The sequence below is a fragment of the Rhea pennata genome, chromosome 11 (genome assembly GCF_028389875.1).
Source record: "Rhea pennata isolate bPtePen1 chromosome 11, bPtePen1.pri, whole genome shotgun sequence".
Classification (NCBI taxonomy): Eukaryota; Metazoa; Chordata; class Aves; order Rheiformes; family Rheidae; genus Rhea; species Rhea pennata.
The window spans coordinates 22,542,475-22,569,606 of NC_084673.1; the positions used below are offsets into that span (position 1 = coordinate 22,542,475).

General features: G+C 37.7%; 1 protein-coding gene across 4 annotated transcripts; it reads left to right on the forward strand.

The window, feature by feature from the left end:
- LOC134145133 (SLAIN motif-containing protein-like) lies at positions 1 to 26,861 on the forward strand. Of its 4 annotated transcripts, XM_062584344.1 has the most exons (9): positions 1 to 89; positions 2,756 to 3,483; positions 14,774 to 14,910; positions 21,808 to 21,948; positions 23,228 to 23,545; positions 23,755 to 23,892; positions 24,048 to 24,069; positions 24,157 to 24,363; positions 25,314 to 26,861. In XM_062584344.1, the coding sequence occupies exons 2-9, from the start codon at positions 2,777 to 2,779 to the stop codon at positions 25,378 to 25,380; spliced, it is 1,737 nt and encodes a 578-aa protein (XP_062440328.1). In that variant the 5' UTR covers positions 1 to 89; positions 2,756 to 2,776; the 3' UTR covers positions 25,381 to 26,861. The 4 variants fall into 4 exon arrangements, with proteins under 4 accessions (XP_062440328.1, XP_062440325.1, XP_062440327.1 ...); XM_062584341.1 differs by having other exon boundaries at positions 24,048 to 24,363; XM_062584342.1 differs by lacking the exon at positions 1 to 89 and adding an exon at positions 571 to 593 and having other exon boundaries at positions 24,048 to 24,363.
- The last annotated feature ends 271 nt before the right edge of the window (positions 26,862 to 27,132 follow it).

Genomic DNA, 27,132 nt, shown 5'->3' on the forward strand with positions numbered 1-27,132 from the left:
GCGAGGCTGCCACCGCAGCCGGAGAAAGGCGGCAGGAGGCGGCGGCGGCGGGAGCCCGGGCGTCGCCGACCCGCCGCCGGCGGCCGCAGGTACCGCGGGAGGGGTCGGGAGGCGGTGAGGGCGGCCGCAGCCCTCGGCTCGGCTCGGCTCGGCTCGGCGAGGGCCGGCCGCGCCCAAGCCCCCCGCAGCGCCCCTTGGTGCGGCGCCGCGCCGCGCCTCAGCCCGCCCCGCGCCCGGGAGCCTCCCTCCCGCCTTCCCGCCGGCCCGGCGCGGCGCCGCCCGCCGCTCACCTCCCCGCGCCCGCTCGGCGCGGAGGCGCCCGTTTCCCCTCGCCCCCTCCGCCGCCGCCCCCGCGCCGCCCTGCCCGCGGCCCGCTCGCCGGGAGCTGTCCAGGCTCCGCGGCCGGCGGCGGGGAGGGGGCGGGCGGCGCCCTGCGCTGCCCCCCGCCGGCAGCCCGCTCGTGTCCGCGAGGGGCGGCGCGGCGGGAAGGGGCCGGCGCCGGCTCGCCCTTTCGGCGGCGCCTCTCGCCCGCTAACCTGCCGTCTGAAAACCCGGATGTCTTTTCGAAAAAGTCCCGAGCTACCATCTCCGAGGTAATCGCTGCTCGTAACGGGCTTTCCCTTGCGGGGCTTTGCACAACGGAGCGAAGTTTTACAGATGTTTCTTCATATCGTTGCAGCTGCTTATTTGTCAATTTTGGCGATTTTTTTAAAGAGATGTTGGGCTTGGGGAAAGGCTAAACGTTTTCAATCTTTTTATTCCCTCACCGCCCCCGTGAAGGAAAATGTAGTTTTGCTCCTCTTCAGTCTTTGGGGGACCTGATTAGCCGGGTGACAGAACTCATTACTTTTCCCTCTGAGTCTTTGTATTTGCTTTGACAGAAGAAATCTTAAATTCCCTGATGGTGTTTTTCTTCAGAGAGTTACTGAGCAATAGCTGTTAAATGCTTTTGAAAATTACACTTATGTTGTTACTCTTTGAAGTAAGCTTACCAGTAAGTATTAGATTGCTCGTTGCTTACAAGTGTAATTTTTTTTTCCAAGCCCAACGACTTTGGCAATCTTTCCTATAAATATGACTTTAAAGCTGCGTTTAAAATGTGCTGAAGTCAGTTGTGTTCGTATACAGCCGTTGGTAAATGTTCAGCTTCATTAATCAAATTAATTCATTAATCATTACTTCGATTAATTCATTAATCACCTCAGTTTTTCATCTTGTCCATAGATGACCAGCATAAAGCGCCATCAAATAAAGGAGTATTTTCCAGAAAATGTATTTGCCTGCCTCTGTTAGAAGCAACCAAATGGCAGAAGGACACTGAACTGCTGGTGAGGGGGAGGGAGGTCTTCACCTTGTTTGCTTTGTGCGCTTCTTGTAACGGTTAACTTTTGTGGTTTCTTCTACCGGCTGCTAGTTAGGCCTTAAAAAAAAAACAGGAGATGCTTTCAGATTGTAAGGAGGGGGCTGCGTCAGGGGAAGAATATTTAAGCCAGAGCCACAAAAACCTCGGTTTGAATGCAGTTGTACCTGCATCAAATCTTTTAAATTTTGATTTGACTGCTTCCTGTAACTCCATCTGCTGTGTTTTCTTTTTTGTCCCCTCTCTTCCCTGCAAAATGGGATGTACTGACAGATTTTGTTGTTGTTGTGGTTTGAGAAGGGTGTCTGTTTTATTTATTATGCAGAATATTAATCTCATGTTAGGGGGCTTTTGGTGAAGAGTCACTTTAGAAGTAAATGCATGCGCTGAAGCTGAAAGTTAACAGGCATAAATCACTAGAGTAGGGAAACATCATTGTTTGCTTCATTATTTCGTGAAGGTGCATGGTAAATGTCTCACTACAGAGATAAAAACCACTTTTTATTTGTGTTCAGGAAATAAGTAGTTAAAGTAATGATAAAGAATATGTGTTTATGCACTAGTATTACTTCATGGCTTTTTTTGGAGGAAATTTGAATATATATGCAGTATAAAGCTGTCCGATGGTTCTCTACGCATTCTTCTTCGGTCAACTCAACCACAAGATAAATAGTAGTGCTTGAAACCCTCTCTGATTTTCTGGTTGTATTTTATAACAAGTACTGGAGTCTGTAATCTGTGGTGTGGTTTATTTCTTTGTATTTATCTTCTCCCTGTGTTTGTGTCGGAGAGCTTTCCTCTATTTTTATTTTCAATTGTTAAGAGAAATGCCAATAAAAACACTAGTTAATCTTGTTTTAGTACATCATAGTAACAGGAGTTCCTATTGTTAGTCATTTTTAATATCATTTGTGCCGGCTTTGGTAGAAGTTGATGTAGAAATGCTTTCAAGGTATTTTTGTGCTCTTCCACAATAAACCTGGTAACGAACAAAGGGTGTTTTTACCATTTTCTTCACACCGTCATTGTCTGACATCAGCACTTGCTAATTGTGTTTCCTGACTTTGCTCAATCAGAGCTTTTCTCCTGTGCTTCACATGTTCATGGATGGAAACTAAACTATCGTGGCTGATTAAATCAGCTTCCTTTTATTCAGTCTGATCTGTGGTATAATAGTTGTGCCTTTGAGCCATCTAAAGATTCACGTAAGAATTTTTTAATGATGCTTCATACCAACTTTTTTTTATTCTTTTTAAATTGATTTTGGTTACCTTCAGTCATTGTTTATCGTAATACCATTAGTTTGTGCTTATGAAAGTCAGATTTTTGGGGTGTTTTAAATATTGTACATCTTTATGATTTTTTTAATATAACTTTATTTTTTTTTCCTTGCAGTGAAACTGTGCATTTTGAGTGATGGTAGTTCCTGGAAGTGCCCCGGTCATACAGCAGGATCATGCCCTGGAACCTGACTTAGGACAAGACTCAACAGAGAATTCTGCAATGGGTCCCGATACAGAGCCACAGTCTGATGAGGTTGGCCCAGAACTAGAGGAGGTGAAAAAGCTGCAGGAGCTTGTGAGGAGACTTGAGATTCAGAATCAGCACCTGAGGACCAGGAGCCGCAGAGGTATGCTTGGGACGAATATGCCGAGCGAGATCCACGCTGGTGTGGATAACCGTGACTCTGGTCTTAATGGAATGGAAATTAATAACAGCATCAATACTATCACTGAGAGGCAAGAATTGCAAATAATGGCAGATCTGCAGAACAAATTAAGCAAAATGAGGAAGGAGGAGGGCGAGAACAATTGCTTAAGAAAAGACATAGATGCCCAACTGAAATATAGTTGTAACAACGCTATTGAGGAACTTTCTTCTAACACGTATAAAGCAGAAATGAAGACTGCTGACAACTCTAGATGTTCTTTACATGTGGATACAAGTAATAGCACGGAGCTTACGGGAAATCTGGTCATCACAGGTCTTGATTCCTCAGTTAAAATAAATGAACAAAATCCAAATGGAAAATGTGGAGAGCTGGAAAACTTCTTGAATAATACAGCTCTGGATGAGGTGAAAGTGTTAGAACTTGAAAACTGCAGTGAAGAAGATGATAGCTGGTATGTATTTCAAAATTTTATTAATATGTAGAACCTTTGATTGCTGATGGAGTTGTGAATTTCTGTGTTTGGATATAATTATTGCAATAATTTTAAAGGGGTAAAGTGGTTTCTGTATAGTGCTTTCGTTTTAACAGCAAGAATGCGATTCTCATTATTGGCTGTTCTTCTTTTTAAGACCACTATGCTATAATAAAATGAATGCAAAACTGGTTTTGTTCTGAATCAGTTTAACTCTAAGGCATCTCCTTCTATGCTTGATTCCTGAAGCTACTGTAGTAAGTGCAGAAAATGTACTTTCCATGTTTATTTATGTATAATGCACAAAGATGAAGGAAAAATGGAGTTCCTAAATCCTGTGCATAAGCTTCAGATGCACAGATAAATCAGAGTTTTCTAATAAGAAAAAAAAGAATTTTCACAAACTGAAACTTTGGATCACTTTTTCACTCCTTATCTGGAATTTGTGGCTTTTGCTGTTATCTAAGAAGATAATCCATTTTTGTTTCCTGAATATTGTTTCTGTAGTTAACCTGTTCCTTTGTTCAGAGACATAATCTGAAACAGATCAGTGATGTAATCCATAATGGACCTTACTTTGTAGGACTCTCCAGTTCACCAGCAACCTTATTTAGAACTTGTTTTATAAACCAGCAAATTAATTTTCCTTGCACTTTCAAAATTAGTTAAAGTTTGAAGCTCATGCAGTAGCTCTGACTTGGAATTTTACACACAGCTCCTAATTTTAAAACTTTATAGGATAGCTTCAGGGATCTTCAGACTCTTCCAAAATTTTTAGCTGGAGATGGATGATGATGCACTGAAGATAAACTTCCACTGTAAGTTTCTCAGTGCAAAGCAAGTCTTAAGGTCTAAAAATTTCATTAACTGTTATCAGCAAAGATTTTTTTTTTTTTTTTTAATTTGTTCTTGGAATGGTGCTCAAAAATGTAGCAACAGCAGTTCTGGTCTAAATTCAAGATTTTATTTTAAAAAAGGGGAAAACTTTTTTCAGATGACAAAATGAGAGGAGATTAATTTTGGAAAAGAATGTATAATGTTAAAAGTGCTCTTCAAAACTGAATTTCTTCTATTAGGTTTTTGAGGGAGTGGGCAGTGGGGCATTCAGAAAGTTCATTCACACTCCTGGAAAGCTTTATTTTTTCTGACTACAGATAGTGCAAGGGATTTCTTATTAGATTTTTAACTTCCACTGATGGTCTTGCTTTTTTTCTTTTCAAGCGTTCTTGTGAAAACTGAATACTGGGTCAAATTTGATTGCTTAAATTCTTTAGCATACTTAAATAGTATTTTGATCAGATTTTCTTTTTTTTTTTTAAGAAAAAAAAAGATTAGAAGATCTGTGTAACAATTGAATTTTCAAGCTAGGTTTTGTTATTTCTGTGCTTGTGAAACAACTACTCTTGTGTGTATACTTGTATTGTCTATAACATAAGAAAGGTTCTTCAAACTGTACTGTCCTGATGAAGAAACCAGGCACAACTTGGGTTTTATAGGGACAATGAATACTGTCGAATGCAATCAAGAGACATTCTGTACTCAGAGGCTGAGTTTGTTAGCCTTTCCTTTAACTGACTGCTAATAAAGTTGTTTTTTTTACCAAGTACCCTTTTCACTAGACCTTGTAGAATCTTCATGTTTTTGAGATCTCTTATCACCTTGTCAAATTTGGTTGCTATAGGCCAATGAATTAAAGTTAGAAAGCATAGGACTGATAGATGCCCCCAAAAGCTTAAATAATAGTGGTATTGCAAGGAATTGTGAGCACATGTGCCAGTACCATTACAAAGTGACCGTAACTAATTTATTATATTACTTCAATCAGTTTTGTTTTCCTCTTGTCAGTCAAACCTACTAAAACAAGAAGTCATTTTCATAATGACTTCTTATTCTGCAGCTCCTCAGTAAAATTGGAAGTAGGAGACTAATAATCTACATAACGTCAATAATATATGCCTCTGCCTATTGCCAAGTATACTAAATTCTCTTCATAAAAACACATCTCACATTGTTTTTGCAAATATTCATATTTTTGTATGAGTAGTGGCCAGAAATCAGTGGTTGTATGTGTATTTCAAACAAAACAAAAACTTAATGCTGTATGGATTTATGATCAAATTTAATAAGGTGGCTGTCCTTATTTGGGAGATTTTTTTTTTATTTTATTATTATTATTATTATTATTTTTTACTGCCTGAATGGAAGTAATATCAAAGTGCATTAAACAGTATATAAGTCAAAACAATACTCTACTGATATATTTGCAATCCTCTTTCATTAAGAAAAAAATGTAGCTAATATTAAAACATATTGTGTGCGCTTTGGTATTTATGTTGTTTGGCAATTTTTGAGAAATTCAGAGTGACTTTGTTTTTCACTGACATTGCTAAATTGGCAGAATTGTAACCTTTTAACCCAGTCCTTTCGATTTGTGACCTTTCCTTTAATGTCATCTAGTAGATGGGTGATGTTTTATATCTTAAAGAATACTAAGTTTCTGTTATGTTCTTTAAAAGTATGAAACTGTTTAAGGTGTGTATGTGTGCGCTTTCAAAAATACCTTGTTTTTATTATTCTATGCAACTTTTGTTGAGCAGCCCTCCATCTATGCATTAGGATATGTGATTAGAGACCTCTTAGGTGGGATCTTGCCTCATTTACTTTAAGAGCAATGGCACTTAATCTGTGTGATCATGTAAAAAAAAACACTGTCATAAAGTATTGGAACAACAAGGTTGGCTTTTCTTAACTTTTAAGCTCCTGATTTCTTTTCTGTTTCCAACTTCAATGTTTTCTTCATATTTTTATGTCACTTGTTTAAAAAACAGCTTCCAAACTTGAAGATAAATTCTACTGTAGTTTTTTGTTGATGCCCATGTGACTTATACTGGTTGTTTCAACCCTATTAAACCTACTGTATGGATCTTTGCTATTTGAGCTAAAGTGGCAAATGCAAAGACTCTTGCTCTAGGAGGGCCAAGGCTGAAGCACAGAGAGGGTCACAGGATTTGTTATTCTCTGTGGATACAGGTATATTCTTCCTTTCTTCGCTCTCTGTGGTGATGATGCATCTTTGCTTTGGCAATATTTGTTCTCTAAATTTTTGTTTTTGTTTGTTTTAAAACCAGTGCTGCAAGGACTGAGCTCACCTGAAACACGAGTTACTACAACACATGCAATAGCTAATTCTGTACTTTGGTGTCTGTGCCTTGGCTTATTTTCTTACGCCGCTTTCCCAAATAGCTATTCAAATTTGTGAATACCCATGACACACAGTCGGTCCATGTGAAAGCTGCCGTTCAGTGCTGTCAAATTCAATGTGAGGCTTAATTTAGATATTACTAGTCTTTGCCTTCACTTAGTTACTATTCAGCTCTGTTAGGGTACATTTCAAAGTACTGTAACTCCTGAGCTGTTTGGAGAAAACTTGTTATTTATTAGGAAGGAACTGACGAGATACACTTGCGCTAGAGTGTTACTTTGTTTTTCTTCCTTAGTGTTTGTCCTTCTGGCGGACTCGATGTAGGAATTTAGTTGTGCTTTTCTGTGAGTTTAGGTTATTCTTCATGTGTTGATTTGTATTGATCATTTTGTTATGTGTATCCATGTGACTTGTTTGGTGTTTTGCAAGCTGTCAATTATTTTCCCTAGTAAGACTTGGGTGACAGAATTTTGGTTGGGAGAAATGTTTTAAATTCCAACCCCCTCTGAAATATGAAGTGTTCTCACTAATGTGGCATTGGATGAAAGGTAGATAGATATGGCAAAGGTGAAAAGATTATTAAACTATTTCAGGAGTGTTTGTCTTTGCTGTATTAGACTATTTTTGCATCTCCTTTAATTATTAATTTACATTGGTGGACTGAGTACTTCTCCTCTGTCTCCCACCCCCCTTGCCTTAAACAACTACAGATGCTCACCTTGATGCAGTGGAAGTGTCTTGACTCCTCACTATTGCTACTGTTAATGTTCAAAGAACATCTTTGAAGACGTGTGTTAACTTGTTGGCAGTTTTGCCAACAGAGTCTAGAACTCTTTCCACAAATTCTTTTATATATATTCTGTGTGTTTAAAAAAAAAAAAAAAAAAAAAAAAAAAAAAGAGGGGGAAGCAAACCCATGTACAGAACCTTTTCAAGTTCCTTTTGTTGAGTAATTTTTTAGAAGAATATGTCAAATATGAGAGTGCTTAGGTGACTACAGATTTAGTCCGCCTTTTGTGGTGGTGGTTGTCATATGGGATGGAAAGGGGAGGGAATCCATGTGCCTCTAGATGAATCCATGTGCTGCTGTTGCATCCTTGCCTTGCATCTTCCTTCCCAAATACATGTGTTTCAATTGACAGCAGGCTGTGCCTTCTTCACCTTCGTGTTCTGGTGTCTCTTGTTCGTATCCAGGAGCTCAACACGGCAAATGGGGAGTCCTTGAAATAGTCTTTGTGAGAAGAGGAAGTGTGAGTTGCTCAAATGTACGTGACTGCTTAGGATCTTCATGGGAGTGTGTGTTTTCAGCATTAGCCTCCTGTCTAACGTGTCCTTCTCTGTTAATGTGTTAATGGAATTGAGTACAACGTTCTGCAGCATATCGTTACTGTTAGCTTGTTGTGCAGTCAGAGATGAGAGTGAAGTTTCTTGAGAAATTCTGTCAAATGAAGATGTGGCTTCTGCACAGAATTCAGCTATCCTGCCAATATAGCGTCGTGAAAAACGTGACATCTTGAACCTGTAACTCGGTGGAGAACTTTGTTTCCCTAATGCCTGTATAATCCCGTCATACGCTTCCAAAGGCCATGTTCCAAAGGCCAGTTTGCTTGTAATCTTTGCCAGCAATGCTCTGCATGAGTTTGAAACAGCAGCTTGCAAAGTTTTAATTTTTCAGGCTGGTAGCTGTTAAGGTATTCTTTATACTGTGTCTGTTAGCTTTATTGTATTAAGTGAAGTATAGAAAAATTATCAAAAATATTACCTTCTGATTTTTCTCTGATATTTTATAGAGCGTTACTACTTTGTGTTAGCTGCAGTCAGCTGTTACAACGATTTGTATAATGTTTATCTTGCTGTGCACAGTCTTTGGGTAGGTGAGCTCCTTCAAACCCTTCTGTGCAGCTTTAAGATAGTATTACCACTCTTCTGCCAGTCATTGCCACTGCCAGAGTGGAATAAGATGAAGGGAGAATCTACCTGCTTGTCCCTTGCGTGCAAAATACGACCTTTTAATTTAAATTGCTGTCAATGGAGGATGCTTAAAATGACTGACTTTCTTTGAAACACTTGAGGCTGGCAGTTGGCTTCCATCAGGTAAGTTATGGGCATGGTAATCTGTCTGCTCAGCTGCGCTGCCACAGTGTAGAAGGAAAAGTTCTCTTACATTGCGGCAGCAGCGAATTGCTGCAGATGTTGTTTAGCATCTTCGTGCAGTGTGTGCGTAATGACGCTTAAATTGTCCCACAAGGTACCTTTTGATTGCCTTACAGGCTGTCATCTATGTCATGAAATTAAGCTAATGGGGTGTTTAAAGCTTCTTTGACTAAAGTGACTAGATTTTTGGTGTTTTTCTCAGCAGGATTACTCATTAGATAGACAGGAAGAAGTAGTGCTTCTTCTGAGATTACAGTATAGTGTTCTTCCCTTTTTCTAGTTTCTGTGTCTGGGGAATAAAGGCTCAAACTGTTCCTTGAGCAACTACTATACTATTTCTAATTATAGAAGGGTCTTTTCCCCATGATCTTATTCCTCCTTTTCTTTCTTGAGTTTCTATCATTTTGAGATCTGGACAGTCCTTTCACTGTTTCTTTCCACTGTTTAAAAATAGTGTTGGATTTGAGTCTGGAACAGTGGAAGCACAGACATAAAAGTCTTCTGAAAACAACTGTATGTGAAGTAAGGCACATAAAGGGAAAGTGAACACATCTGCTGAAATAGATGCTTATAGAAGAACTTAGTTGCCACCTTAGAGGCATATGTTGTAAGTCAAATTTGTTTTAAATGTATTTAGCTACCTTCGGTTTCCTTCTCCTTGCATTGATAAAGATAATCCAAAAATTTCCAAGTCAGCGTAATGTGTGCCATTTGTGGTACTGCAGTGGCTGCTGGTGGTAAGTGCAACAGAAAGTATATAATAAATGAAGCTCATGTCTTAAACTGAGGTTCATTTTATTTGCAGTTTATCATGCATTTATTAGTTATAGATCTTTCTGCAGTCTAAATATTCATCTTATGTTTTATAGATTGACTTATTGTAATCAAGCAGCCTATTTACATAAGTTATCACACCATACTGGCTTAAACTGTTATAAATGACATGTTGCTAAATTGTGAAGAAGCCCCTTTTTTTTTTTAGTGTAGTATGTAAGTTGAAAGTTGAAATCTTTACAGTATTTTGTATATTCTTGGATTTTTAATTTAAATGCAGTACTTCTAAACACTAGGGGCTGTTAATTCTCATAAATTCTCCTGTGATGTTGACCCCAAAAGAAAAATACTGTCTCTAGAGGATGGTGCTGCTTTTAGTATACGTCGGAATACGCTGCAATAAACCACAAACCACCCCCACAAATTTAGTTTTGAGTAGAGGCGCCCACTTTCTTAATGGAAGAATAATCTCGTACTGTACTCACTGACAGCTAAAACTACTTGCCTCTTACCAGAGGTGCATTTCACAAAATGCTTTATGTGGGGAAAATAATAGTAAGCAGGAACTAGATATGCTTTATCTAATAGTTTCCTCACAGAAGCTGAAGAAAGCCTCGTTCATATTTAATGAGTTCACAGGAAATGCCCAATATGTTAGATTGAGAATGTATGCCCAAAGGTTTACTCTCTGAATCTTGTATGAGGCCTTGTAACTCTAAATACCTTCTTAATTATCATTAGGATTTTGACAAAAATGCATTCAGAACACAGCCTTTTGCCATTTAAATAAAACTTCGTACCAAACTGCAGGGTTGTAGGAACAAAATACAAGGTAAAACTTATTCAGCAATCAGATATTTCTTAAACCAAAAAATGCTGCAGCTTACTCATAAGCTGGAATTCTTGTGCGTGTTTAAGGATATGCCTGAGTATGTTCTTTTTTTTCCATGCTTATTGGATGAAGCTATCCTGAAAAATCTATTTAAAGCATAAAGCTGCAAAAGCTTTTCTTACTTTTAATCTCAGCAGAGTGAATTCAGCTTATTTTATAAACTTCTGTCAGAAGAAGATGGCTTGTTTTAGTTAAACTAGAAATGTGATACTGTATTATCCTTTCCTCTGTTGCTGTGGCAGTTGTGCCAAGGTGGCTAAAGGAGGGTAAAACCGGGTGTGGGGGGGAACCTCTAGTAAAAAGTGACTTTTAGTCCATAATATTGTATCTGGAAAAATGGTCATTTGTATTAGTGTGACTAGTGTTTTTAATTTCTAAGTTGATTGCTTAGTGTTCCATAAGCTATGCTAGTGTATTTTAAGAAATTAGGTCGGTAAGTACGTTAAACTCTTCTTCAAGTGACTAAAAAGGAAAATAATAAACCTGACATTGCGAAATCAAATCAGAGTTCCTCTAAAGACGTGTCTTTTTATGAAGTGACTGGCAATGTTCTGAAAAATTGAATTGAGCTTACTTAATTGTGTTTAGTGAAGTAGTAAGTGACACCATCTTTTGCCAGTAGACTTATTAGTTGAGAAATGAGTCCTCTAACAGAGTGTAGGCAGGTCCTACACCTTGGGAAGCAGGTAGGCCCGTTCCAGGAGGAAACGGGCTTCTAGCAATCCCACAAGCATCATAACTTTCAGCTGGTAGAGTCCCAGGTACAAACATGATTACAAGCAACCACTCTGAAAGAACTGGTTGTAACAAGAACTTCCCAAAGTAGAGCAAGGTTTTTCTTCCTTAACCTAAAATACGTGAAGAACAGCACAATCTGCCCTAAGGAGGTTATTAGCCTCTTTTTTATTTGATTATTTTATTGCTGCTTTTTTGGTCTGAACTGTAAAATAAATTGAGAGAGAGAGAGAAAGCTCTTTGCTTTTTCTGTTCTATTGGATTACGATAGACAACATTGTAATTTCAAACGTATTTGTGTTCATATTTCTCATCATTTATCAATGCCGAAGTAGCTTTTGTAATATTTTATTGTGGTTTTGTGTAAAGCTTGTTGTCAAAAAGCTTCTGTTGACAAAAGACTAAACAGCCTGCAGTTCTGCACCCTGAAGAAGAGGGGTCTGGCCAGGGTTTGGGATGTAACAGAGGTTATGTAAAGTCATGAACGGCATGTCAAAGGACAGCAGAGAATTATTGCTTTCCATCCCTATTCCTCCCCCAAGAACTGGGAGGTATCAACTGCAAATAGCAGGTGACAATTTCAAAGCAAGTGAATAAAGGTAGTTCTCCATGCGACACATCAATACTTTGTAGAAATCGTTGCAATAAGGTGCTGTAGATGATTAAAAAAAAATATATATAGATTTGAATTAGGTGGATTCATTAAAAAAAAATCTTTTGGGCTGTTGCGTGCAAACATGCTCAAATCTGCTAGTCCCAAGTTATTGAAATTGTGGACGATCTTTCTGGGTATCAGTAAATCTGGTTTTATACTAATCCTTACCTATCTGCTATTGGAGATAGGATAAAAGGTTAGATGGATTTTGATGCAAGTACAGTGTGTTAAATACTGTAGTTTGTATGTTTTATCTTGGACAAACATTGAAACTTTCATGGATTGGACACATGAAAACTGAGTGTTCAATAGTGTGCTCCTAAATCTTTTAAAAATGTGGCATTTTTTAGAAATCTGTGGTATAATTATGAAAATATCTAATGATTTTGTAAGTTTTCTTGGGGGTAGGGGTATTTTATGAATTAAAGGTGGGAAATCTGAGTGAGACCAAGTAACTGTGGAAAAAGACTCGAGTCTTGTTACAGTAGTATAACAATTTATTGCCATTAGCTCTGCATTTTTCTGAAAGCTAGAAGAGAGCAGGAGGGAATTGAAGTGCATGCGGATTCCTTGAAATCTTAAAACCATCGTCATGATCATTTTTATGCTCAAATGCTGGATTTTGCACCGAGAGGGGTGGAATATGCTTATACCTGTGTCTAGACCGCAACCTTCTGATAGGGCAGACGGCTGTTGGGAGCAATTTAAATCAGTCACATCAAATGCGACTACAGCTGGTTTGCTGAGGACCAGGAGGATTTTCGAAAGCAGTTCATTTTACCTGACAGCAGCTGATAAAGTAGCATGGGATTTGATCTTTTTAGAGAAAGGAGGTGCTGGGAAAAACAGGAGTTTTGTTGTGTGACTGTGTGCGTAGAAAATCTTTCTAATTCTCATGGGAGAGTATGAACCATGAAGTGTGCATCAAGAAGATTCTTGATGCAGAATGAAATGCAGAAATTCAGAAATGAAAGCCATGCGACCAGCTCATCACAGCCCATGGAAAAAGATAGGCTTAAAGGACAAGCGAGCTTAGATCAGGTTCTTGTGCATTCATCCCAAAGGATTTCTTCTCAAAACATCTCTCTTCTAGAAAGGTACTTGATACCTGGATTTCAAAGACCTTGTGAGTCTTTCCTCGTTTTCGGTACCCTTAATTCTAAGAATTTACATGGTGGACAAATTTAGTAGTTGAAAACAGAAATTTGAGAATCTTATGGCCTTGGTAACAAGATTAAAAAAAAAAAAAAAAAACAAAAAAAACGCAAAAAACTTTGCTTTCAGAAATCTCGTCTGTGCTGCTTTCTCTCCTCTGCGTTCGCTGATAGTCATCTCTCAGACTCTATGATAAACTGCATGGCTGCTGCTCTTTAAGTGCTTACTTTCCTACCTGGGAATCATTTTTATGATCCTGTCGATGAGTTCAGTGGAACAGTGTATAAACTATCCTTCTGTAGCATGCACGGCTACAAAATGCATTCACAATGCAGCAAAATATATTGATGTATGAGTATTAAGTTGTATATAGTTGGAACTCCAATATTTAAACAGTAAGGTATGTATTATCATCTCCAGGAAACTTAACTGTTGTTGTGGACAAATTCTGTAAGTGACTATGCTTCTTACTTGAAAGATAGTTTACCTCTGACATGCTATTGATTGAGATTCGATGTTCTCTTAGAGATCATTTTTCACTAAATGACATGTAAGAATTAAGATCTATTTTAAGTTCTGTGTGTATACAATGCTGTTTTTTTTCCTTGCAAATGTTTCTCAAATTTTTTGGTATTTATACTTTAAAAAATACACTTTTTGTTGGTGGGGATTTTTTATGACTTTGAAAGTATGAGTGTTGGATGTATAAGTAAAATTCTTGCATTGCTTTTCAGTGTGGCTCCTATAACCTTTAGAAATTTCCCTCCAGAAAGGTTAATTATGAAAACAGTTGTTACTTTACTCACCAGTTGTAAATAATCTGGGTCTATAAGCTCATCAAATCTCTTTCTGTGCAAGGCTAATCCTGCATCTATATGTAAAATGGTATGCTAAGTGTATTAGATTTGACAAAAACATAGGCTTTAGGAGAACTCATCTAGCATAACAAAAAAAAAAAATGAAAAGGTTCTTATTAGTGGTACGAAAACTTCTGAAGCTTCCCATTAAAATCATGGTATTGTTCTCCTGCATTTGTCCCAAAAGTCTTTATACTGTTCATTTAGTGTCCCAGAGGGATGCAGTTAGAAGATATGAGACAGATATTATATGCAGTGCAGTAGAGGTGGAAAATCCAGAGCTCTGTGTGTGTGTTTTTATCATTTCTAACAAAAGAGAATTACTGTTAAAGACTTTTTCTTTTTTTTTTTTTTTTTTTTTTTTTTTTTTTTAAAAAAAAGATCGATTTGACATAAAATTAGAACTGCGTCGCCACTGTTGAACACTTCATGAAAGCATAGTTTGCATCCTGATTTCTGGAAGTGGATCAGGTGATATGTTTTAACTGTTGTTAGTGAGGACAGTGCAATTATCACCAGAGGTTTTCATGATTTTTAGTGTGCAACTTCAGAATTACTATGAGATAATTTAATGTTCCGGTAGTATTCTTATACCCCAGGCTTGAAGCTTGTGGAGGCTGTGCGCTTTCCCTGTGGAGCCATCATTAAGTGAATTTAACTGTCATAATAGTAAATATGGTTTGAATCATACTTTACAATTTAAACTTAATAAAAAGGGGGAAAAATGCATTTAACTCTCCTATCATTTAGTGCTAGGTTTACTTTAGGAAATGCTGCTTCTATGGCTACACGCTTTGGGTTAACGAGCTTTTTTTACCCTGTCTCCTTCTAATCCTTGCTCTAAGGTTGTATGTCTCCCCGAGAAAATCAGCTGGCGATCAGAAAACAGGCTCCCCTTTAAAATGGTGCCGACAGGTATTGGACAATCCCAGTCCTGAGACGGAAGCGGCCTGCCGAACCCTGATAAACAGACTTGACCAAGGTATGGGAGTTAGCACTGCTACCTCAAACTTCCTTTGATTTCAGCTTATATACTTGACATCGGTAAGAAATAGTGAAATGAAAGAGGCGTCAAGTTTGCAGTTTATTGTATTTGAGACTGTCTGCAGAGCTAACGCCTTCAGATGTTGTGTTCTCAGTGCATGTTTGTAAAGCTGAATTTGTCACTGTGTAAAAAACCTCTCTGCTTTTGAAATACAGAATATATCAACTGATGAAGATAAGAGACTGTTTTGTAAACATTAAGAAAACTGTGCTGATTATAAGTAATACACCAAACAAATGTCACTTTATTTTGTCTCTTTTTTTTTCTTTTTTTAAACTACCAATGTGGGTATTTCAAGTCTAATGCCAAACTGATCACCTTTCTTTGTTTTTAATGTATTCAGAGCCTAAACCCTAGAATATTTCAGGTTTTTCAGGCTCTTAACTGATGACATTGATGTACTTAATTTTTTAGCATAAAAATATAGAGGAAAAATATCTTTCTAGGGGGAAGATTGTGAAACTATTATAGCTTTCTTTATATATATATATATATATATAAAAAATTGTTTCTAATGGCAATTATTTTTTGACCTAATTAAAATTATTGAAAGCTATTAGTGTCAGACAACTATGAAATGTTAGAATCCTATAGTTTGAATAAACTCTTTCATCTGGAAAACAGGTATGCCTCTTCCAGTTTTAACATTTCTTAAAAGCATTTAATGGTGGCTGTTTCAGCTATGTTACTTAACTAAGAGTCTCTTTCAGTGGTTAACCTATCTGAAATGAGAAATTCTGTGGAACGATCTCTTCAGTAGTTGCATACCACATTCTAGGTCAGTATTCTGCTGGCTTATGTTTAGGGTTTTTTTTTTGTTGTTGTTTTTTTTGCTTTATCCGAACACAAAGTGATCGCTTTCACGTTAGCCTTTCACTAACTGAAGAGCTGCTAGAATAGATGTGTAGTTTACTTGGTTATAAAACTGAGAAGGTTAAGTTTATGCATATCCATACTGCATCAGCTGGTAAAACATCTGGTAGATATCGTACCTTTGTCTTTTCAAATGCATTCCTGGTTCCTCTATTTAAAATGTGTAAGTTCTGAACTGAATCACTGATAGGTAAGACAGTGAGGGATCTGAAGTAATCTGTTTCTACATTTTATAAATTTTCTGTGTTGCAGCTGTGATTTACTGGGCAGTTGATGAGATGACTGGTTTTATGACCTTCTTCTAACAAGGGGTTGTTGAAAAGCATTGTAAAGCAGGACATGTTGCAACCCCGTCTGTCTGGTTTGAGTCATGAGAGTCTAAATACAAGTCTTGTGGTTTGAGAGAGTGATTTTTTTTTTGAGAGAGAGAGTTAACATTTTGAAGTCCATTGATGGTTTTAAGTGCTGGAAAAAAACAACTTCTGGACAACACTGGGGTGGTAGTCTGCTTGGGTTTTGAATTGGCCAGCTCTGTCTCTATATGGATGCCGCACTGTTGGTTCCAGTTTCACCAGTGATTCTACCTCAGTGATTTGAAGTCAGAGAGGCCATTTGCTTTTCAAATTTACCTACTAACAGTGCCTTTATCACTGCCCAGATTTGGGCTTATTTTGAATTTGCCCTTGAAATTCCTGATTGAGGATAACTGAATGGGGTTTGAGGACCTTTCATTTACTTTTATAAGCCAGCTGCACTTAAAAATTTGAATTACACTTTATTTGATTAACTCTTTGGGTTTTTTAATTGTATCAGGCTTTACATCTTCTCTATCAGTCCTTTAAACTAAAATATTGTCTGATATATTTCTGTAAACCCATGCCCATACAGACCCCTACATAGTGAATCATTATTTTCTTGGCTGCTATTCTTAAATTGCAAGGATTGGGGCAGTTTAGCAATCTCTTGAATATACATGTGTCATAGACACAGTCATTTCTGTACTGTTGTAGCTGCTTATTTCCAGCTGCAGTAAGCATGGATGCACTGAGTTTTTCTACTTACCTCTTTCTGGTTGTTTCAGTAACCCGTATGCAAGTCTGTGTTGAATAAATATTTCAGAATGGTTGTTTTCCATATTCATTTGCTCTCCTTTTAAGCTTAAGTAACAGTGTTTGTACTTTAATGCTGTTTTGATTCCACCATTAAAAATTCAGAATAATACATGTTTAAACATAAAGTTCAATGGAGTTTCTTTTAAAAGACGATGGGGTATGAAAGTGACAGATACATAGGGCAATAGTCCTCTTTGAAGACCAGAACTGAAACTTTCAGGGATATATGTTGTCTTGAAAGCTAAGTTTATTGTAAGTTATTCATGGAATTCTTCAGAAGTGTCAGAACAAGTCAAAGGGGAAGACTGAGCAAGGGAGCAGGTAATGTTTTGCTTTCTGTGTGTTATAACGGGTACCATCAAGATGTCTCATTCAAAGTACAGCAATTATAATCTTGTTTAACCTGATGCCTTTCTTTATTCTGTGCTCTTTGTTTTTAGAAATAATGTGATAATTTCTATGGCTTTCTTGTATTTTTCCTTCTAGCCAGTAGATGGAAAAACCTGTATTGCAGTCCGTTGGCATCACCAAGTGCACATAATTTGAATACAGAGGCAGGCTCCTGTAGCAATGCACTAAACTCACCTGGGCATCTCAAATCGACTAACAAAGCACTACTAACCTGTGGCAGCTCAGGTATGGCATGTCAGTAGAGCAGTGCAAACCTCTTTAGTATTTAAAATGCAAGGACGATGACTAATGGGCAATTTTAGGCAAGGAACAGGGAAAAGTTATCAAGTGATAAAGGCCACCCATGGGTTTTTCTCCTTTTTAATATGCCCTATTAAAGACCTTAGTTTGCTCTGTTACATGGGAGAAAATCTCCTTGCATTCTAAATGTCTTATGATTATTTAATGTTTTTGTAACACTGTCTCTATATATTTTTAAATTGCACTAATTTTAAGAGGTGTAAAATACAAAACAGCTGTCGGGGCCAAAAGAAAAAAAAATACATTGCTCCCTGAATAATGTTATCATACATGGGCATTAACTATATAAAGTTAATTTTTTTTGGCTTGAGTTTGTGAAGTTTCTTTTTAAAACATTTATTGAGGCAAGAAAATGAAGCTGTATGCTTTAAGATTAAAAAGTGTAGTTTCCAAGGCATATCTTTAAATTGGCTGAGTGAGCAACTGAACATGAAATAGCAAAAGCTTTTCATCAGACTTTACTGTATTTGGAGTCAGAGCTCTTAACTTAGAGGCAACTTCAACTCTGAACAGCAATTTTCTATGTGTTCATAGGTGTAGCAATGAAATTTCTCCTAAATACCTTGGCCTTGGGTCTGCCTTTGCTTTAAGTTGCTGCCTAAGGAATCCTCATGGGCTATTTCAATAGCTTCGTTTATCCTTGATGTAGTTCGTGCTCAGTTTCCTATTAGAAATGCTTTGCATCTTGGCTTATTATCGAATCAGGCTTCCTTGTTTGGTTTAGTTTTTGTGGAAATTGCTACATCCTAATCTGCATGTTTAAAAACATAAAGCATGTTTAACAGTTGCTGACTTGAAACTTGATGTTAAATGAATCTCTTAAAAAAAAAAAAATCTTGCATATGGATGTTTTCACAGCTGCAGGCCCTTTTGGGATCTGTTGATTTTCACCTATAGATATGAATGCATGCTTATGTCTTCTCTAAAGAAATGAGATGCATGTAAAACTGATTATTTTTTGCAAGTTGAGTTCTTCAGGGAAGGAAAATCTCTAAATCATCTCTTTTAAAATACTTCATTTATCTATGTGTTCAGCTTTTTTGTGTGTGTATTTTTTTTTTATGAGGTTAGTTGGGATTGTTGTCTTTTGGTTCAATATTTGAAATTAGATCTATAATGACCTCAAAACTGTTTTACTGCTGCATAAACCTGAAGTGTCTGTGCAACTTCCAGGACTGTTCATCCATTGAAAAATCTGTTGTAGCAAATTTATAGTTTAAAAAACTTTCTGGTTTCTTCCTTCCCACCTAATGCCATTTTCTTTTTTATGGACACTATTTTCTGTGCTTTTATTGCTTCAAAGAGTTCCAGAGTAATAGGAATAAAAGTCTAAACTTAAACTATATCACCTAATGCTGGACTGTGCTCTCCAAATACAGTAAGTCAAATGGACTAATGCATATTTATACTGTAAGACTTCTGTTGGATTTTCTTTTGAGAGACTGGAGCACAGGTGTCCCAACAGATCTAGACCAGCACGTACTCAGTTAGGAGTCAAGACTTGAGCGAGTAGCCTCCTTGACTATTTTTGACTTAAGAATAACTCAAACTGTTCTGGAGTTACAGAAAGAGAAGTATGTTGATATTAAGATCACCATGATCAGTAACTAACACAAGATAAATCTGTTGTCCTTTTCCTAGAATGCTGTTGTCATGCACACTTGATTTTTTAGCTGTGGCTCAGTTCAGAGCACTTTAACCTTGCCCTTTTAGTCAGAGTGGCATGTTTCAGGGAGCCCTGTAGGTTGTCCACCGTACTACTTCCTACTGCCATGATCCCTACCAACATGTTAGTCTTTGGGTGCTAAAAGTATCTTATCTTAATACCAGAAGAAAGCAAACAGGGCTATGTTATACAGTAGTTCAGTCTTGAGACTGGCACGTCTTGATCTGGAGCTCATATTTGTTTGTGTAATAGGCACGCGCGCCTCCCTTACACCGCACAGGCACTTCGGGCAGCACAATATGTAAGCACCTTGAAACCAGAAAAAGGTTATGCCTTTTCAGATGAGGAATCTGAAGCACACCAGTAGAAAACAGCTGGATCAATGTGCACATGGAAAGCCTGGGGTAAACCCCAGATTTGAACTCTGTGTTTTCTGTGCTATCTGTTAGTACTCTGACAACTGGTTCAAAAGAAAATCCTGAAGAAGTAACAACAGGGACAACTTGCTGCTACTTCCTTTCAGTCAGGAAATTAGCCACTGCTTAAAAGTGTTGTTCAGCAATGTTTTATAAATGCTTTGCCTAGAGCAGACATATACACACACACACACACACACACACACACACACACACACATATATATATATATATATATATATATATATATATAAAAATGTTTTAAATCTCCAATGTCATTTGAAGAAACCTCATTGAAAATTACTCAGTAAGTGTACTACCTTTTGCATTTAAACACTTTTATTCAGGAGCACAGCTGACAAAAGTGCATGAGCTGAAGTAAAGGTAGATGGTGAATGATGTCCTATAGACGCTTTGGGAGGCTGACTTATGTTCTTGACTTGTCTGCTGATGCTTTATATGGCCTACTAGCTGATTTTTTTTTATTTAAGTGATGATCTTGAATCACAGAATCAGAACAAGATTTGTATTTGTTTATTCTAGCTGAAGTGATGTCAAGTGCTCTAAGAAAGGCTCTTGCACATCTACATCTTTATCCTATCTTCTGTCAAATTGTTATTTTTTCCCTTATTTCTTCAGTTGTCTAAGTCTGTGTAGTACTAATTACAACCTTGTAATATTTCAGATAATTAGGTGCTCTTCTAAAATAGCTCTGCAAGTTGCATGGTGTTGCATGTCTATGTTCTAGGGCTACTTCTGCTGGCAGCATGTTACAATATTTTGTAACTTTTGACAAGGTAGGCACGTTTGCTATGAGAGATTTTATACTCAGTAATTACCTGTATTTCCAAAGGTTTCTATACTGATGTCTTTTTATATAAAGCAGTACGGTAGTTTTAAAATAGGAAAGGAAGAGGGAGATATGTTAGTATATTAACTACTGACCAGTTCTAGCATGTAAAACGATACTGCTCCAAGCCAAAACTTAATCTCAATCAACGGTAGCAAGACTCTTCTAATATTGCCTGCTTTTATCTACCATCTGCAGATGGAGATGCTCTGTTAGGTGGTACAGCAGCCTTACCCTTACTTCTGTAACATTGCTCCTAGTCACCAAGAAGAAATGTATTTGAGGAAAACCAATACTCAACATTTCTGCATGTAGTGTTGCTTACAAGCTGTCCACATTGAAAGGACAGGTATATTAGTACAACCCACAAGTTCTGTGGCTTTTTCCTGTCTTCCTGTTTCAGTAGCAAGTAGTAGTGATTTTGTACCGTGAAAAATAACTGACTTGCTTCACATGCTAAGAAGTACTAATAGGTAAAATTTTGCACTTGATGATGATTTTATGCTTTTACCTAAAGGAAGGAAAATGGTTCATTCCTCTTTAATGCTTGTGCTATGAAAAGACACCTGGTAGGAAGATCCTTCCAGCTTGTTTTTTATTAAAGTAAAGGTTTCATGACCTGCTGTAAGAAAAAGTTGTGTCCTTTCTTGTAAGAACTTTCAGTTTGGTTTATGATGAGAATGAGTAAACCTCAGGAATGGGCCAGGAGATAAATCTAGTGTAAACTCTACTTTGCATAAGCAAATTGCTTGTCTGCTTTTTGAGGTGCTGTACTCTGCCATTTGGATCCTATTACTGCTCATGACTGCTTACGAACATGGGAGCTGACACTTCATGCAACTTGACCATTTGATGTCTAGACCAATAGCAGCCGCCTCAAAATAGGCAGAAATGATAAATACTAATCTTTGAAAGATGTTTCTAAGCTCAAACTTACTAGGCATCTCTGTCTTCTTTTGGAAGAAAGCCCATGATATACTCTCCACATAAAGACTCTCAGCCTCCTGGAAGCTGCAGGTTAAAATACAGAGCATTGTGTTCTCAAATCATTGCGAACTTCTTATTTCTAGTAACTGCACCTCAACACTGAACTTCATACCTGCACTGATTTTATCACTGGAGAAAATTTTCTTCTGCTCGTTCCTGTTTTGTGTGTGGATGTCTAATGCTTTTTCTTTTCCTTGCTCTTCTTCCTCCCTGCTAAAGGTTACTTGAGCATGCATTCTGCATTGAGCTCTCAGTCATCTGTGGACAGTGAGCTGAGTACCTCTGATGACTCCATCTCTATGGGATATAAACTGCAGGACTTGACTGATGTCCAAGTTATGGCACGCCTTCAGGAAGAAAGTATGTGACAGCAATTTCCTACATATTACAGTTCTGGAAATGTAGATGGATTTCAGGTGCTGTTCTTTCTCCTCCTCCCCCCAAACCAAAAGGATTTAATAGATCATTTGAAATGATTGTCTTTTTCTAAGAGCTCCCTTTAAAAATCTAAAGACCCAAACTGCCATCTCAGTTGCACAACATTCTGAATATACATTTCTTAAAGCAGAGAATAGTTCTGAAAGAAACCTAAACCTGGTTAAATGTGTAGGTGTCATTTGGCCTTCAAAAATACTCTGCTCCAAATTAGATTTGCTGAAGTTTTGCTGAAGTAAATGTTTCTTAGGAGTGGCAGTTCAAACAATAGCTGAACGATAGCTTGGTCTTGTTTTTCACTTGATTATGTTTGAATGTAACTAAATAAAAGTACTATTAAAGTGAATAAATCAAAGAGCAGCATTTCTTCTTTGTAAACTCTTACACATATTTTTATGCTTTGTAATCACTTCAAAAAATATCCCAAGGAAATCCTGTCACATTACAAAGTTTCCAGTGAAGTATGAAAGGATTACATCATCTTTAGAATGATGTAAACTTTTCATATTAGTATTGTGAAGGGAGATGTGTGGTGATTATTTTTTTTATTCCTGCAATGAAAGGAATACACTGAGAAGTGTTGTTTTTTTTTTCTTTTTTTTTTTGACAGAACTTTAACTGACACCTTTCTCAAAAGCTTATTCAATCAGTTCACTAAACTAATTGTTAGTAAGAAGTCCCTTGTATTTTATTGGGAAGAAGACTTTAAATAAGGCATAGTTTGCATTCTCCCCCCTGAATAAATTAGGCAGCTATATTGTAAATACCAATAAAAAAGTAGCTGTGTTTTCACTTGGAGCCAAAAGTTGAAATCTTTGTTTCAACCTCTTGAAATGTGCTAGTGGGTGTATAATTAATTGAAGTAAAATATTCATATTGTAAGTTGGACTCGTACATAGTTAACCTTATACAGCTTGTGTGGCAAGATAGTCTACAAGCACAGCTGCTTGTCTATGCAACTTCAGCAGTAATTCAAGTCAATCTGAATATTAACATTTTGCTCTAATCAGTACTTACATGGGTGATGCTGTTCCAATTTAGAGGTTCAATGTGCTGTATTCCGTGTCTTCAGTAAAGATAGTTGTATTAGCTTGACTCTTCTTCCAAGGTGAAAGGAATTTCTGGTATTTTTGTTGTGACTGGGTAAGGAATTTTTATTTGATATTAAAGTATTTATTTGAGCCATGTTGTTCTGAATCTTCAGGTCTCCGTCAAGACTGTGCCTCTAGCTCTGCCTCTGTATCACGTCGCAGCTCCAGTGCCTCCCTCCACTCTCTGCGAAGAGGTACCTACAGTGACCAGGAGTTTGATACGTACAGCCTTGAGGATGAAGATGATTATGATTGTTCCCTGTCATACCGCAGTGCTCACAGATATTCACCGTCTCCTCTCAGTTCACCCCGATGTCAGTCCCCTTCTTCTGGCACAGATTATAGTAGGGCATCTACCTCTCGTATCCGTCCCCCGAGGAGATCTGTGCAAAGTCCAATGCAAGACCGCCTGAAGTATGCAAACAGTGAAGGTAAGTTGATCTGTGAGCTTTTCATATGTGTTAATAAAAATAACTTGAATCGTATGTTTCAAAACAATTATTTAATAGAAGCTGCTTTAGAAATTTGCTACACATCTGATTACTTTTAAGTGCTTATGCTTGTCCAGGGATAGTCTAAACGATAATAAATCTTGAGTGCTACCAGAAGCAGCAAATAGAGAATTTGCTTTTGATTTCAGAGGAGATGCGCCACAGTATGCCCAACCTGGCTAGAACAAGCCTTCGAGCTTTGGAGTCTGTAAGGAGCAGTCGGAGCTTGGAATCAGATCTGCAGGTGCCAAGCAGTCGACTTTCAAGAATTCAGCAACCATCAACAAGTCAGTTAAACTTGTTGCATAAGTGTTGTTGTAATTGATTCGTCTGTTTAACCTGCTCGACTAAAACTGAGGCCCTTAAAAGGCCCAGTATCTGAAAGTGTTTCTAAGATAGCACTGTCAACTGGGTTATCCTTTCTCTGTCATTCTATTTCTAGGTCTGCCTCCCAGTAAGCTCAGGTATTCTGCCAGTGCTGGACAATCTCCTTTAACAGTGCGACAATCAATAAAAACAGGGTCATGCACAAACTCTCTGTTAACACCTAGGCAGCCAGTAAAAGCCTGCAGTTACACAAGTCCTGTCAGTGGAGTTCGAAAATCTCAAACTTCACTTAGTACGGGCTCTTCCAGTAGCAGTTCTACTACAAGAAGCAGTAATATGGTCACTGTAGCTAAAAATTCACCTGTTAAAGCACGAATGTCTGTTGGAGGAACTTCAGTGCCCAAAAGTAAACTGACACCACCATCCAAGAGGTAAGTGTGAGACTAAGCATCATGGACTTGAACGTTACCTGTATTTCATGGATTACAAATACTTTTATAAAGTGATGCTAATCTCAAATTTATTTTGAAGTGTGTAGTAAGTATTTAGTCAGATCAGTTATTAGTTGATGTCTAACATTGAAAACGTAGCTTGATTCTCAGATCCCACTGTTTTAGCTGATAGAGTTGAAGGATATAATGTAGCATAGATCTGTGCTGATACTTTTTGATAAGTAGCAGCCTCTATGAAACAATCAAAAGCTTTTTCTTTCCCCCCAAGCTCTTTTCAGTGCAATTTTAGTGCAACAGTTGAGTAAAATTTAAATTGATGCAGTATCAGTCTAATAAACCATATTGTACAGTTGATTTTTTTTTTTTTATTATCCATGTGTAGCTTTAGATTGACCTATATCTGCTTATTAAATACTCTGAAAGAAGTGTTTTAAACTCCTAATTTCCAATAGTATTCTACAATCACCTGATAATTTCTTATGCATTTAGTCACACTTGCAGGAAAAAAGTTCATCCAGACTCATTTATGGGAAAACCCCCCAGCAGTGCTGTTAACTTAACAGAGCAGGATAAACATGTAATTGTTTCAGTATCATAGAATGGTAAGGTTGGAAGGGACCTCTGGAGATCATCTAGTCCAACCCTCAGTGTAGTCCATATTCACTTAATTTCTCTAAGTTACCTCAAATTACTGCAGCTGTGTCTGTTCTGGTGGCTGCCTGGTACCTGGGAGGTGCAAGCTGCATATATGCAGGAACAGTACAACAGTGTGTCTAAGGCAGGCAGATGTTGACATTGTAATAAGATTGACATTGTGGAAACCTGATGTAAATGGGAACCTTAAACAAGCATTCCTGTGTATAGCAACAAACTACTATAACAAATTTTTGCTTCTTGTAGTGTTTAGTGACTTCTGTCTCTCAAAACAGATTTCTTCAATCAGCAAAGACCAGTCAGACAACTGCTGATGATTCCTGGAAGGATGGGTGTTACTGATAGACCCCAAAGAGCTGATGCACTGCCAAACAAACACCTCTATGAAGCAGAACCCCAGCTGGCTGGGCATGAGAATGTTATTTTAAAACAATACTCTTCTCACCAGACCCATCACATTGGGGACTGACTTGTATAGTTCTTTGCCTCTTGAATGCAAGCTTACTTTTGTCAAGAGCTTAGCCTCTTAATTGGTGGAACAACTACTTTATTCCTGCTGTTCAAACCATTACTGAAGTATGAGTGTCTTCACATGAAGACTGAAACTAGCCTTATTTCTTATAAGCTGCTAATGTGCAGCCTGTTGGAAGCCCTCTGAGCAGAAACCCATGACCCAGTAATGAGGATGACTTGCTTAAAAAGGCTACTGGTTGACTTGTTCATGCCAGCAAGCAGCTTTGACCTGTTGCTATGATCTGTTGCGTAGCAATAGGCTGGGGAGACTAGAAATAGCTGTATAGGTGTTAGAAATAAGACTTTTTAAATTCAGCCTGATGTAATCTGATGTTTGTCTGAAACTTTTTTTTTTTTTTACTTCTGTATAGAATGTATTTCTGCTACTTTTTAATGTTTGTTCTAGAAGATGAAGCTGTTTTTTATAACTGTAGTACACTTCAAGGTGTTGTATTCAAGTGTGTGCATCACAGTAGTCAGTTCACAAGTGAGGGAGCAGTGCACAATATTTGTGTGGGTTTGTGAACAGGCAGTTGCAGGGACAGGTGGATGCTATTTAAAAACTGTTTATCAGCACCTTCATGTCTCATGAGGAAGCTAACAAGAACTGGTTCCTGTTAAAGGTATGTTTTTTTTTTTTTTTTTTTTTTTTCTTTGAAATAGTGCTCCCTGGTTTAGTCCTCTTGAAGTATTTCCCTTTAATCTATTTCAACTAGTTCTAATCCCAGCTGCCCTTGTTTTTGTAGAACTTTCTACTGTCTCTTTGGATATGAAGGATTCTGTTTAAATAATGTCCTTTTCCTCAGCAAGTGCTAGAGGGCCATTAATACAGTCTTAGTACACAAAATATGCACTAATAGCAATGTTCCTCCCTGCCATCAATGTGATTGATAGTATAGTTTAATAAAATGTTATGGTGCTGAAATAAGACCTGCCTTACAAACAGTGAGCCTGAGTGAGTTTTTCTTTATTTGAGGGATGAGGCTTTCCACGACAGCCACAGCCTTACTGCTTTAACACTTCAGCTTCAAGGGCCTTCCTTTGGAAGCTTGATATGTACACAAGGCTCCAACCTAGATGATGCAAATGTCAACAGTTAGTTTTTATCTTGATTTCATGGTTGAAAATTTTTTTGTGGTTGGCAGAGAAAGATGTGATTCTCAGCACTCAATATCCTCCTACAGGACAGCCACTGCAAGTGGCTTAGAGCAAGATGTGGGAAACAGCACTTGCCAGTAGCTCTTAGAGTAGGAAGCACTACAAGGCATTCCATAGCAAAAGTCCTTTTTGCATTGAAGTACTAAATTGAAAAGAGCCAGAATTGTAGCTAATCGCAGAGTTTCAGATAGGCTATATTACTCTGATGTATAAGCTCTTGCATATTCACAAAAATGAATGCTGGCACAGGACTGACTGATTAGTTTTTTGTTTTTTTGTTTTGTTTTTTTTTTTTTGCTTATTCTGTATGAATAACACAACAGTAGGCTTTAGCACTTTGTGTATGCTTTGAGACTAAGGTTAGATTTGTTACCTGATGAGGTGCATCTCTTTAAGCAAATAAGAAACCCTTGCTGCTTCCAT

Bases quoted from the DNA above. Each gene is read 5' to 3' on its own strand.
- LOC134145133 (XM_062584341.1), top strand. From the start codon at position 2,777: ATGGTAGTTCCTGGAAGTGCCCCGGTCATACAGCAGGATCATGCCCTG. The intron at 23,546-23,754 runs GTAAGTTGATCT...TTTTGATTTCAG, and splicing joins GAAGTATGCAAACAGTGAAG to AGGAGATGCGCCACAGTATG. The intron at 23,893-24,047 runs GTCAGTTAAACT...TTCTATTTCTAG, and splicing joins AATTCAGCAACCATCAACAA to GTCTGCCTCCCAGTAAGCTC.